General features: G+C 45.7%; 1 protein-coding gene and 1 pseudogene across 1 annotated transcript in view; both read left to right on the forward strand.

The window, feature by feature from the left end:
* Nucleotides 1-14,333, forward strand: part of PAPPA (pappalysin 1) — a 235,890-nt gene that overhangs the window by 17,436 nt on the left and 204,121 nt on the right. Inside the window, exon 3 of the mRNA XM_055579788.1 lies at nucleotides 11,733-11,878. Coding sequence (XP_055435763.1) covers nucleotides 11,733-11,878 — 146 coding nt within the window. The remainder of the gene's footprint in view (nucleotides 1-11,732; nucleotides 11,879-14,333) is intronic.
* Nucleotides 12,756-13,284, forward strand: LOC129650703 (ubiquitin-40S ribosomal protein S27a-like; annotated as a pseudogene).

Raw genomic sequence — 14,333 nt, forward strand, 5'->3', positions numbered from 1 at the left:
GGCCTCACTGACTCAATCAACAGACATGAGTTTGAGCAGACTCCAGGATATGGTGAAGGACAGGGTAGCCTGGCGTACTGCAGTCCATGGGGTCACAAAGAGTTGGACACGACTGAGTGACTGAACAATGACAACAAGGTGATGTGTGTGGGGCCAGACTAACACCCAGAAGCTGCCATATTGACGCACATTGAAGGTAATGTTGTAATTCTTGCTCAGATCTGCCCAACTATGAATGTGTGGGGTCAATCTTCACATCATTTAAATTTTAAATGGTTAAAAATTAGAGTGAAATGACAGTCTAGTGAGATTGCCACCTGTCCTTAGACTTTTATGGCTGCTACAGCTTGCAACATAGAGGCAATTTGTCTTTATTTAACTGAACATCAAGTGTAAGACCAACCACAGGGCTGTCGGCAAGCGGTGTATATCCTTCTCAGCGTGGTCAGTTGTATTATTTATCAATCATGGTTTTGATCCTCTAAGAAGAAAGTGAGGGGTTGGAGAGAGATAGCTGAGGGCCCTGGAACTATGCGTTACTGTTGGGAGAGCAATGATTAGACGTGCAATCACCATATCACCGTCCTCCTACTTTTGAACACACCATCACAGTTCAACTGTTGGTCCTCCTTACCGATCAGGGGATTCTTCCAGTTTCATGGCTTCCCTGAAAATCAGTAAGCTTGGAGTCCCTGGGGCTATCAAAGCAGAGATTGTAGAACCCCAGGAGAAGATGTTAGGAGAGTGATGGTTTGTTCATGTGTGTGGGGGGTGGTGGGGGGCAGGGGAGCATCTCTACTATGTGCAAGCACTGTGCGAGGTGCTGGGGTTACAAAGAGCGTTTCACAAGATAGGTGTGATTCTGCCCTCATGGAATTTCCTGCAGGTAAATAAGTAGCTAGTTGGAGAAGTACTGTTGTGTACAAGTCCAAGGTGCTGAGGGAAGCAAGGGTGGGTATCTGACTCATCAGGGGTCAGAGTCACTTCTAGGCTGGGTCTGGAAGGATGGGGCACATTAACCAAGTGAATGGAGCTGAGCTTGCCAGGAACCAGGTGTCTGACACTCTGCGTTCCATTCCACAAGTCTCTAGAAGCCTTTTTCAGAGTGAGAAATGAGAAAAATAGGAGCTGAGTAGTTCTTGATAAAAGGTATTCCTTTTAAATTGGTGTCCTTTATTCTGAGATTATTTTATTCCTTCCTTTAGAGTCCTACATCAGTACCCATTATTTTATGATATGAGGGACAGCATGTATGGGAGTTTCACCTTTTGAATACTGTATTTATTTGTCAGAATGAGAGATTGCTACTTTCACATCAATTTTTAAGATGATCCAGAGATCTGCGAACCTGTCCATTGATCCTCCCTGCCTTTCTGAATCAGCACCCTCCTCTCCTGCTGTCCATATCCTCACGATTCTCAATCCCATCCATCTCCTGGTTTCATTAGGATCCTATTCTGCAGGCCTGTGATTTTCCTGGGGGTGGACCTTGACCTTCCACGTGTATTGACAGCCCCAGAAAAACAGAACTGGTAGGCCTAGAGTTTAGGGCGGCAATGGGGGATGGGAGTGGGCGGCTGATATATAGAATCTGAGAATCATAAAAGAGCAACGCTCCAGCAGACCTCGTCAGAACCCAGACCCATCATTTCACCTGCTCTTGCTCCTGACCGCACCAAACATCAAATGACCCTTGAGCTTTAATACCTCTCCTTAGACATGCTCACCGGAGAAGGCAATGGCACCCCACTCTAGTACTCTTGCCTGGAAAATCCCATGGACAGAGGAGCCTGGTGGGCTGCAGTCCATGGGGTCACTGAGGGTCAGACACGACTGAGCGACTTCACTTTCACTTTTCACTTTCATGCATTGGAGAAGGAAATGGCAACCCACTCCAGTGTTCTTGCCTGGAGAATCCCAGGGACGGGGGAACCTGGTGGGCTGCCATCTATGGGGTCGCACAGAGCCGGACACGACTGAAGTGACTTAGCAGCAGAGGCAGCAGCAGACATGCTCACATCCACCCCGTGTCTGCAAGCCACCGCCGATGCCTTTACTTTCATCCCTCTTCCAGTCCATCTTCCACATTCCTCCAGAAGGCTCTTTGGAAAACATGAACCAGATTGTTTTGTTCTCTTCCATAAAAGTCTGCCAGGGTCTGCTTAAAGCTTGCAGAACATTGCCCATCCTCCACAGCCTGGTGTACAAGGCCCTTCCTGATGTAGCCACTGCTGACCCCTCCAGCTGCCTCTTGTAAAATTACTCCCATGGTCCCAGATTTGAGACCGAGGACTTGTTGTATCCTCTTCTTCTTATGTGTTTCCAGGCCCCTTTTGCTCTGTCTCCCACACTTGGTCCAAGCTGTACTCTTCCTGTGAAAACCACAATGGTATCTCCCCCCGCCTTCACCTGGGTAAATGCCATCCTTCTGTGCTTCCATCACATTCAGCACTCTCTCTGTCATAACACATATCAGAGGCAAAGGTAAGGGACCAATGGTTAAAGTGTGTGGGATCCAGGAGACTAGAGATTGTATTGTGTGACTTACATCCTATGAGTGCAAAGGAGGATCTTGGGAAAGTGGTATCCCCCCCACTGAACCCTGATTTCTTCCCCTGCAAGTATGGGAATACTCATACTTTAACACATAAGGTTTTTGTAAAGCTTCAAAGAGACAATTTAAAAAAGGACTTAAACAGTGCCAGTGTGTATAATAGTAAACTCCCCCAAATGGTAGATTTTATTAGTATTATCACATCGTGTTGTGATCATCCGATAATTTGTCCTGCTTCGTTCATAAAACTGCTAGCTCTTTGATAGAGAAAAGTGTTTCTCATTCATATTTTATGCCCAACTTCTAGCTTAAAGTATAGTATATGATATAATCTCAATAAGCATTGGAGAATGAAAGAGGAAAAAAAAAGAATCATATGCAAGGAGAAAGGAAGTTAAGAAGGAAAGAATGAAAGCAGGCAGACCAGAAGGGAGGGAGGCTAATGGATAGATAATGAAAGAATGACTCATTCAGTAAAAGAATTGAAAAAATGATCAATTTTCAATTGATCTTTGATTGCTGCTGTTCCATTTTTCTTAGATTGTATGTCAAGCTTCCGTATAAGAGTTATTATCTTTGAAACCAATCATTCAGGATTCTGAGAATTTAAGTCAACTCTTCAAGTGTTTTTTCTTTACCTCTTCTTACACACAAGAGGAGCAGATTGAGGCATTTCTGACAATGAAACTGAGCAGAAGAATAAAGTCCAGATCATTAGGCCCCTTGGGGTAAAAGTACAACATCCAGGTTTTAGAACTGGTCACAGTTTGAAGAAAGCTTGTTATTTGGAACAAGGATATGGATGCAATAAACATTCTGAGGTTTATCTTGTTTTAATGACTTGCGTTGAGTGGCTTTGATCTTTATATTTGATAATCACTTTCAAATGGTCTGGTGTGTTCCGAAAGTGGAGGAGTGCCTCACGGACTTGAGATCTTCCATGGGAATGACAGGCTGCAATCAGAATTTGGAAATGGGCAAAGTTATAGGACTTTTTCTGTGAGTTATGGAAATGGGGCAGCTGCCTATGAGGAAGATAAACACATTGGTCCAGTGATGGAACCAGGGTACACTGATGGAAAGGAGACATGATAAACATTGGGATCCAAGACCAGTTTCCTCTAGTTCCATAGCGATGGTGGTGGTGTAATTCCTAAGTTGTGTCTAGTTCTTGAGATCCCATGGACTATAGCCTGCCAGACTCCTCTGTTCATGGGATTTCCCAGGCAAGAATACTGGAGTGGGTTCCTTCTCCAGGGGATCTTCCTGGGGGATTGAACCCGTGGCTCCTGCCTTGTAAGCAGTCTCCTGCATGGCAGGCAGATGCTTTAACACTGAACTAGCAAGGAAGCCCCTAGCTCCATGAGCTAGTTAAATAAAATTGTGTATCTTAGGGCCTTTTCATGAGTTGAGCAATCTTTTAGGGACTTTCTTGTGTATTACCGCTTTGGATTTTTATATTCCCATTTCTAGGTTGAATTTTAAAATCCCCATTTTACAGATAGGGAAATTGAGGTTCAGAGAGATTGAGTCCCTTCTCCGAGGTCACAGGGTCACTTGCTAGAAGACGGAAGATTTGAACCCTATTCTATCTCTGTCTTAAAATATGGCTTTTTTTTTTTTCCAAAAGAAAAATAAGGCCAGGGATGACAGTAGTTAGGTAGGTCTTGGTGTATGACGCCAGAAGAAAATAGTGAATACAAAAAGAAAATCGTGAACACGTATGTATGACTTTGACATACGTATGCCCTACTGTCATGTCATTGCATGAAGAATAGACTTAAGTCCAGAACGTTTCTATCTAGAAATCCATCGGAGAACATTTAATCGTGTAATTAACAGAGTTTTACTGTGTAAGACTGTTCTCTACATGGGCTACAGGAGAATAAGGATCTAAGGTATTCTATTTAAACGTTGTTGTCTTTCAGTCGCTAAGTTGTGTCCGATTCTTTGTGACCCCATGGACTACAGGATGCCAGTCTTCCCTGTCCTTCACTAGCTCCCAGAGTTTGCTCAAGTTTGTGTCCATTGAGTGGGTAAACATTATGCTGTCATAGTTAAAGAAATTTCACTTTTAAAAACAGATGAGTTTTTCTGTAGCACTCTGCTGTGCTTCCCCTTACTTTGAAAGAGCCTCTAGCTTGGAAATAGCCCATTCTCAGCCAGGAGCAGCTCAGACAAACCCTCTTCAAATAGACAGTATTTACAGGTGGGCGGCACCATTCCCATAACCTGCCTGTGCCCATCAAAGGTCCAGGGAGTGGGACTTTGGCTAGGCAGTCCTCAAAGAACTCAGCCATCACTTCTGCTGTGGGGAGTCCATTTGCTTTGAGTGGTAATAGAGACACAGTCTTGACCTGAGCTCACTGTACCTTGTCTCTCACCATCTTGAAAATAGGGAAGCTAGTGCTTTATGGTCTAGAGTTGGAAAAACTTGATGCTTTCATGACTCCATTGGAGGGACTGTTGTTGTTGTTCTGCATTTTGAACGCAGTTCCCTTTTGCTTCTCATTCAATAAAACAGGCCCTGACAGCCCTCTCATTGAGATTATTACCGAGTTGTACCATCTCAGGCCAGTGCATTTAGGAAATATGTTGTTGGCACTCACGAGCGAGTGAGATGCATAAAGAAAATATTCTAATGACAGTTGAGTTGAGAGAGCTTTGATCTCCCTCCAGGACTGCTCTCATGGCTTTGAAATGTAGTTCTGGCAGAAGGGTAAAAGCCATGAGAATGCCTTGGCCGGGCCCCGTCCTGAAACTGACATTCCAGGGGACTCACAGCCCTCACAGGAGGAGCCAGGTACAAGGCTGCACAGGGAGAAAAGAGACACCAAGACACCTCTCTTGACAGGCAGTTGGGAGAGGATCTGAGTGAGAAGGGACTTTCCAACTGAGCCCAGCATTTCCCAAGCTCGGTTGGTTGTGCTGTTTTTTGATTTTTGGCAAGGGCAGCCGTGGGGTGGGAGAAAAAGGATTATGGTCAAATGTGTTTGGGAATACTTCATACACTCTCTGTCTTACTCCCATTTTGTATATTAAAGGCTCTGAAAATTCTTGCAATTAAAAAAATATATGTATTGAACCTTGTTTAACAGAGCATGTCCTAAAACCATCTGACTTGGAAACTCTTTTTTCCTTTAAATATGCCTCTGCTTCTTGTGGATTTAGCCTTCCATAGACCTCAATTTGGAAAATGCTGGTAGTTCACAAGCTCACTGAATAGATGGGGACTCAGAGCTGCAACCTAGACAGCTGAGCATAGTGGGAATGGGCCAGAAATCCAGGCAGTCAGATTGTGCACAGGGGTGTGCAGCTGAAACGGAGGGTGGATGCTACAATCCTCCCCACGCTTAACTCTCCACACCGTGCCCCCTTGCAAGCAACTATGCCCCTCCTGCCTCGAAGGGAGAGGTGACTTCATTTGTTGGTACAAAAGTGCTGTCATACATAGGCTAGTGACTAGAGGCCTTCAACTCCTTACCTGATACCTTGGGCAAGTCCCTTCACTTCCCTGACCCCTGGACTTCCTCATCCTGTTTTGAAGTTACACAGTTTGTAAGTCTATGTGTATATGTGTGTGCTCAGGCACTTAGTCTTGTCTGACTCTTTGCGACCCCATCGACTGCAGCCCACCAGGCTCCTCTGTCCATGGAATTCTCCAGGCAAGGATACTGGAGCGGGTAGCCATTTCCTCCTCCAGGAGACCTTCTCGACCCAGGGATGGAACCTGCGTCTTTTGCATTTCTTGTGTTGGCAGGCAGATTCTTTACCACTGCACCATCTGGGAAGCTTACAAGAGAGGTGCTCAAAAGTTGCCAACCAGAGAGAGCTCTATATCTTGAAGGAAAGGTGTAGGCGATACAGAGAGGATAAAGACGCGGCTTATAAGTTTGAAGCTTATTGCAGACTGATGGAAAGTACAGTGATGATAATCGAGCAGGGTAATAGAAACTGGAATCAAAATTAGGAGCCTCTGAGGAGGGTGAAATCATTTTCAGCTAGAGGTTGATACTGTTGATTTTGGTGTTGCTAATAATTGTCCTTGTAATTAATATAGTAATAATGCAATACAAATAGCCTCAGCTAATCAATGAGTGCCTTCAAATGTGCCAGGCACTGTGGGAGAACATTTTCTTCTGCCTCTAGTCCTGCCGACAGCCCTGACGGGTGGACATCATTGCCCCATCTTACAGGGGAGAGTGGTCAGGAGCGGACACATGGCATGTACTACATGTAAACTGAGCTTAGCAGGGAGGGTAAGAATTTAAAAGGCCGAGATTCAGGGAGAGAGCTTGTAAGGCAGAGAAGAGAGACTGATGGACGTGCTTCAGGAACGGGCATCACTGGGCAAACCCAGAGGTTCTTGGGATGAGGAAATTGTAAGAACACGAGTGGGAGGTTGTGGGGGAAGAAGAAGATTGGGTGGTAGGCATGAGACACTGCAGGCTGAGACCAGAGAGTGGCCTGGAGGTGGTTTTTCCCACTAGGAGGAGATAAGAGAAATAATAGGAGACCAGAAAATGCAGGGTGGTGGGGTGAGGTCTGTGCCAGAATGGTGCTTAGCTGGCTCGGTCCAGCCCTCTGGTAGCCCCATGAGCTAGCTGAGACTCAGAGAGGCGAAGCAACTTGCCTGTGGATCCAGATCTACTGTCCAGCCAAGTAGAACCTGCACATAAATTAATAAACACACAGAGTTTGGGATTTAGATGAATTGGGGGGAGGTAATTTCTTTTTTTAAAGAAATTTGGCCAATTTAGAGCATCCATAGGGGACCAACCTCCCCATGGTAACAAAACAGAGAGCAAGTGGCCCTCAGCAAACCCTTTTCCTCCTCTTAGCATCCATCTCCATCAACTCTGAATGGTCCTTCTCAGTGTGACCTCCTGTGCTCTCTCTTCCATCCATCTGCAAAGGGAATAAGCAAACCTTTTCTTTAAAATTAACTGTTTTTGGCAGTGCACGGTCTTTGTTGCTATGTGTGGGCTTTCTCTGGTTGCGGCAAGTGGGGGCTACTCTTGGTTGGCGGCGGGGTGGGGGGCGCCTTCTCATAACGATGGCTTCTCTAGCTGCAGGGCCCAGGCTCCAGGTGTGTGGGCTTCAGTAGTTGTGGCTCGTGGGCCCTGGAGTGCAGGCTCAGTGGTTGTGGCACATGGGCTTAGTTGCTCCGAGGCATATGGGCTTAGTTGCCCCGAGGCATATGGAATCTTCCCAGACCAGGGATCAAACCCGTGTCCCCGGCTCTGACAGGTGGAGTCTTACCCACTGTGCCACCAGGGAAGTCCAACAGAGCTTAAAGAGATGGAGAAGGAAGTTAAATACACGGACTCCTATCCCCAAGATTTTCCCCTGATACTTTTGGGAAACACCCAGCTTGGCTCTGAACTGGCGGGAAGACCTGAGCTAGCAGAACAAAATCTTTTAGCCACAGAACTATTCTCCTTTGCGTGGGTCCTCCAAAAAATAACTGGAGAGGAAAGGGGCCATCTCTTTAGGGAAACAGGAGCTTCTCAAAGTGTGAAAAACAAAAACCAAAAAAAAAAAAAATATATATATATATATACACACACACACACACACAAGCAAGGGAGAGTCTATTTATTTAATATCCCACATATCTTCCTTGAGCCAGGATGAATGCCACCCACCGAAAAGATTGGTTTCTGTAATTACATCAGAATAAACAACCAATTAAAACATCTCCCTGCCCCTGCCCCGCCCCCTCTTCCTCTCCTGAAGCTTTCTCAGCCTGGAGCCGTGGGACAAAGAGGTGACTTTCTCTAATAATATGTGTGTTCTCTGCACCAGAGAGCGGTAGGTGGAAATGGGCAAATCAATTAGAAAATAATAAATCGCGTGGGAAGGACCGACCCAGGGAAGCCTCGGCATCTTGGTGTTTTCACTCCACTCCCACTTGGTGTTTCCTTTCCCTGTGGTCCTGAGAGGGCTCGGGATTGAGGGTGAGGTGGAGGGAAGAGTTGGACACGTCGATTTGGACTTGGCCTTGTCAGTATTTATGTGATCTCTGAACCCCTGTTCCTTCATCTGTAGGACCAGGATGAATACTGGGAATGGCTAAACATTTACCCAGGGTTTCTGCATGCCAGGTATTATTCTAAGCCCTTTACACTTCCTTTATTAATGTCCCAAATCCTCAGACCAACTCGATGGGGTGGATACTGTTCACATCTTTATCTTCTGTATAAAGAGATGGGGACACAGAAAGTTAAGTAATAACCCAGGGGGACCCAAACATCCAGCGGAAGAGCTGGATTCAAACCCAGGACTTTGGCTTGAGAACAGGTCATCTTCCATGCTCTGCCCCATGGCTTCAGATTGTGCACAGAGGTGAGACAGCAGGTATAGCTAGGACGGGCGGGCATGCAGCAAGAGCTTACGATGTGTTGTCCTTACCCTTCCTCATTTCTACTCGGGTCACAGAGAAGACTCGTTCAAACTCCTCACAAGGCTTCTCAGCTCAGAAGCTGAGGGGAGCAGAGGTATAGCAGCGAGATTCCGGGTCAATATCTCAGCTTCTGTCCTCGGAATTAATGGTCAGCTCAGCCTAGACACAGGTGTGACCTCTCCAGGCCTTGCTTGTATCTCCAACACATGTGCAACTTTTTTTTTTTTTTGTAATTTAAAAGCTGGAAAAATTATGGTCCTGTGACTAATCATGGGCTCTTGATCACACGTGGAGCCGGGAGGGCACTGTAGGTTTCAGACATATTCTCTTCCCCCAGAGTGGAGGCACAGGTTCGTGACCCACAGAAATGCCCCATGAAGCACTGGGCATCTGTTCCTCACCCCAGTGTATTGATAAGGAAGCTGAAGCCTCATAGGAAGGAAGCTGCAGCTCAGACTGGGGCCTCAACGTTTTAGATTTTCTCTTTCCCAATGTAATTCCCCTCCATCCAGATCTCCTGAGTGCTTGCCAACGGTCAAGCCCTGTGCTGGGAACTGGGTGATAAACAGAGATGAATTAGGCACATTCCCAGCCTCCAGGGAGCCACAGACAGTGGTAGATACAGACCAGTGGAGTATTTGGAGTGGTGTGAGTGTGCGTGCTCATAGGAGGTGGAGGGGTACAGAGACGGTAGAAGAGATAGAGGTGAGGTGGCAATCGGGGAAGGCTTCCCGGAGGAGTGATGCCAGCACAGACGTTGGATTCGTTCATCAGAGGAGCTGAGTCCTTGAGAGGAGCAGTGTGAGTAAAGGCACTGAGGATGCATCACGGGGGCACGGGGGAGGCAGATGTTGCCGATAGCACACTGTGGGAAATTCAGGGGCGGGAGCAGAGTCATATGGGGCTCAAGGGGAAGACAGGGCCCCACAGGCCCCGCTGGGGCCCTCTGGCTCTACTGCTTCACATGTGGGGAGCTTCTTCTGTGGCCCCAGGAAGAAAAGAGAAAGGTGGCATCATTAGTGTTTTGCTGGCCAGGCTCTGTGCCAGCCCCACCCCCTCCCCCACCTTCAAGAGGCAGCACGGTGGAAAAGGGAAGCACTTCCAGCTAGCTGTGTGACCCAAGGATTGTCTGAAGTTACGCGAGCCTCTTTTTCTTCATCGGGAAAATGGGGATAACCATACCACCTTCCTCTAACCCTAACTCTAACCCTAAAGGTGATTATCCATGGAGTGAGGGACCACAGAGAAGGACCCAGCAAACATGAATGATCATTGTTGGTCTCTCAGTCATCCCTGGCTCCTTGTGACCCATGGACTATAGCCCGCCAGGCTCCTCTGTCCATGGGATTCTCCAGGCAGCAATCTTGAAATGGGGTGCCATTCCCTTCTCCAGATGATCTTCCCAACCCACCGATTGAACCTGGGTCTCCCAAATTGCAGGCAGACTCTTTACCATCTGAACCACTAAAGATCATTATTCATAGGCTTTATCTCACCTGCTACACCAGGCTGACTGCTTGCTTATTTATATATGTTTTTGTTCATTGATTCATTTCTAACTTCACTCCAAAAATGCTTATTAGCTGTTCCCAAGTATCCTAAGAGAGAATATGCACGCAGGTGTGCTCACTGGCTTCAGTTGTGTCCAACTCTTTGCGACCCCATGGACTGCAGCCCGCCAGGCTCTAGTATTCTCCAGGAAAGGATACTGGAGTCGGTAGTCATCCCCTTCTCCAGGGGATCTTCCTGACCCAGGGATCGAACCTGCATCTCTTGCATTGCAGGCGGGTTCTTTACCACTAGCGCCACCTGAAAAACGCATGACGGGGGGTAAGATAACTCCCTCTGTGATCCATTGACTCTGTGACTGGTCCAAAGCTTTAAAACTCCTGTTGTGAAGGGAGAGTCGTACTCCACAAGGGAAGTGTTCTTATTTATTGAGCACCTGGCATATGCCAGTCTCTTTCCAAAGACCATTTCTTTCTCTGTCTGACATGTTTGTTCAGTGTGTTAAAGACCTGATGATGATTGTGTGTGGAATTAATCCACTTTCCAAAGGCATCAGTATATAGTCTAGGTTTTTGCAATGATGGCTGCCTCCAATGTGATATATACCTTGGCCTGTTTTATGGACAAAGTAATAAAGGCTTACAGAATGCAGAATCATCTATGGGAGGTAGAAAGTGCCCCAGTGAAAAGAACATATGTTTCCAAGCCAGAGAGACTTGACCTTGAAACCCAGTTCTGCAACTCTGGGCAACCCGTATAATCACTTTGGAACACACTCCCTTGCAAGATGGGAATAGAGATGCAAAGCAGGCCTCCTAGTGTAGCTTGTGTTTGCCTAATAAATGGTCCGAGGTCCATAGTGAATGAAATAGAGAAGAAGCCAGGATTAGAATATGTGTTATGTCTTCCATAGTCTCTTCTCGGTCTATGTCCGTATGATGTCATCAGTCAATATAGCAGAGCGCCTAGGGACACAGTTGTTGCCTTTAGATTGACTGAGGTTCTAAACTGAACGCTGCTATTGTTTATAAGCTGAGAAACCTTCAAGTTTCTCAAACTCACAAGGACTTTTTTTTTTTTTGTCTGTACAATGTGATCACCTCACTTACTGTATAATATTATTGGGGGAAGTCAATGAGGTCGTGTTTATAAAGTGCGTAGCCAGGTGCCTGGCACACGGTGTGACTCTGGGAGTACCTGTTATTTGAACAGTACCTTTTTTTTTGGATGATGATCACAGCCAAGGTTCTTTTTCTCTTACAGAGCATACTTGGATGTTAACGAGATGAAGAACATTCTTAGACTGGATGGATCAACACACCTCAATATCTTCTTTGCAAACTCCTCAGAGGAGGAATTGGCAGGAGTAGCAACTTGGCCATGGGACAAGGAGGCCCTGATGCACTTAGGTGAGAGCTGGAAACTTCTTCAGGAAGAAGGTGGATTGGGACAGGCATACATTGAGTAGTGAAGATGATGATGGGGGTCAGGATTCTGATGGTGATCGTGGTGGTAATGACGACGAACAACTTAGTTATTGATCTCTTTTAATATTGCAAAACTCTTTAGCATTTCTTATCTGTCAGCCATCAAGTGAGGCTCTGAACAATAACACAATACTATTAATTCTGTTCTACCAGTGGAGGAACTAAAATCTGGAGAGTGAATAGGGCTTATCTAAGGTCACACCCAAATCAGGGGCAGAACCACAATTGGAATTTAGGTTTCCAACTCTGTTCACTGGTTGCTTTCTCCGTATACCCCCTGCCTCTTCATTCATGCAAATATCTTCTCAGCCTAGTAATAGCTTTGTGCTGGGCCAGCCAGTAATGGGTTGGCTTGAAAGGAGGAAGCAGAGTGCAAGAACTCCCTGTTCCTCCATGTTCCATCCACTGACATCACCAGGAATTTTTCTTACATTCAAATTATGCATATCCATAAACAAGACGTGTGTTTATACAAACCAATCACCAAAAGTCAGAAATGACAATGGTTTCTGAACCAGGCCCTGTAAGCAAACACTGTTGTCCTTTAATTTCAATTTTTCCATGTTCTCTACCAATACTCATCTGTATGTAGATATGCATTTTTTTAACTTGTGCATATCTGAAATCATAGCATAGATGCAAATTTGTGTTCTTTTTTTTTCACTTAATATTATGCCATCTATGTTTTCCCATGTTGCAAGTCTTCAAAGTTACTTCTCATCCAGTTTTTTTTTTTTTTTTTTTTCACTTAACTTCACAAGAGAAAAGCCTGTCTCTGAGTTATGTCCAGTTCTCTAAAGACCAGGATTTTCTTTCGGATCTGCCATCTGTGGTGGAACCGCTGCCAAGATGCAGATTTTCGTGAAGACCCTGATGGGGAAGACCATCACTCTCGAGGTTGAGCCCTCGGATACAATAGAAAATGTAAAGGCCAAGATCCAGGATAAGGAAGGAATTCCTCCTGACCAGCAAAGACTGATCTTTGCTGGCAAGCAACTGGAAGATGGACGTACTTTGACTACAACATTCAAAAGGAGTCCACTCTTCATCTAGTGTTGAGACTTCGTGGTGTCACTAAGAAAAGGAAGAAGAAGTCTTACACCACTCCCAAGAAGAACAAGCATAAGAGAAAGAAGGTTAAATTGGCTGTTCTGAAATACTATAAGGTGGATGAGAATGGCAAAATCAGTCGCCTTTGCCAGGAGTGTCCCTCAGATGAATGTGGTGCTGGAGTTTTTATGACCAGTCACTTCGACAGACATTATTGTGGCAAATGTTGTCTGACCTATTGTTTCAACAAACCAGAAGACAAGTAATTGTGTATTGGTTAATAAACATATGAGCTAACAACAACAACAACAAAAAAGACCAAGATTTTTTAATGGCCATGTAAAATGCCATTGGGGGCTTCCCTCTTGGCTCAGGAGTATTCTTGAGCCACTCCAGTATTCTTGCCCGAGAAATCCCATGGACAGAGGAGCCTGGCAGGCTAAATACTCCATGGGGTTGCAAAAGAGTCAGACACAACTTAATGACTAAATACCAACAATATGCCATTGCGTGAGGGCACTGCGATTTATTTAGCTCTTTCGCGTGTGTTAGAATGTTCCTATTATTTACAGCAGTGAATAGTAATGACTCAGTGGGTACCTTTTTCTGAGAATGTTAGGGCTCAGCAGAGGGATAGTGCTGGATCTTTCCTCAGGCCTGTCTGATTTTCCAGTGATACAGCCAGAGTCCAGTAGCTGCTCTAAATCCACAATATCTTAGAGCTGAGGGACTTTGCAACTTCAAACAATAAAGTTGTGTTAACTTCTAGACTTAGTTGGCTCCAGAGCACTATCTTCTGCTAGTTGTTTAGTGAAACCAGTGTGTATGTCTGTGTGTGTGTGTGCATACACACACATGTGTGGTTGTGTAGAGATGGAGACAACAATAAATAGCTGGCAGTTCTCAGCTGGAGGATTTTTATGTGCTGGGAGACATTTGACAAGGTCAAGTGAAATTGCTGGATTTCACAAATGCGGCCATGCTACTGGCATCGAGTGGGTAGAGGCCAGCGATGCCGCTGCATCTCCTGTGATACCCGTGTTAAAGAGCTACCCGGCCTCAAATACCAGCAGTGCTCTTGTTGAGAAAACATGAGATAGATGATGGATGGGTGGACAGACAGACCTAGACAGACAGGGGCTGGGTGAAAGAGAGTGTGCAGCTTACGCAAGCTGAAGCTGATTAACTCGTATCACATGCCTACATGATGTATGGGAATCTTGCTGGCCCAAAGCCAACATATAGGCTTGTTCTCAGCTGTGACTTCCCTTCACAGGATGGCCTTAGGCAAGTCTCTCTCCTTTCCAGGTCTCAATGTCTTCAGATT

The sequence above is a fragment of the Bubalus kerabau genome, chromosome 4 (genome assembly GCF_029407905.1).
Source record: "Bubalus kerabau isolate K-KA32 ecotype Philippines breed swamp buffalo chromosome 4, PCC_UOA_SB_1v2, whole genome shotgun sequence".
Taxonomy (NCBI): Eukaryota; Metazoa; Chordata; class Mammalia; order Artiodactyla; family Bovidae; genus Bubalus; species Bubalus kerabau.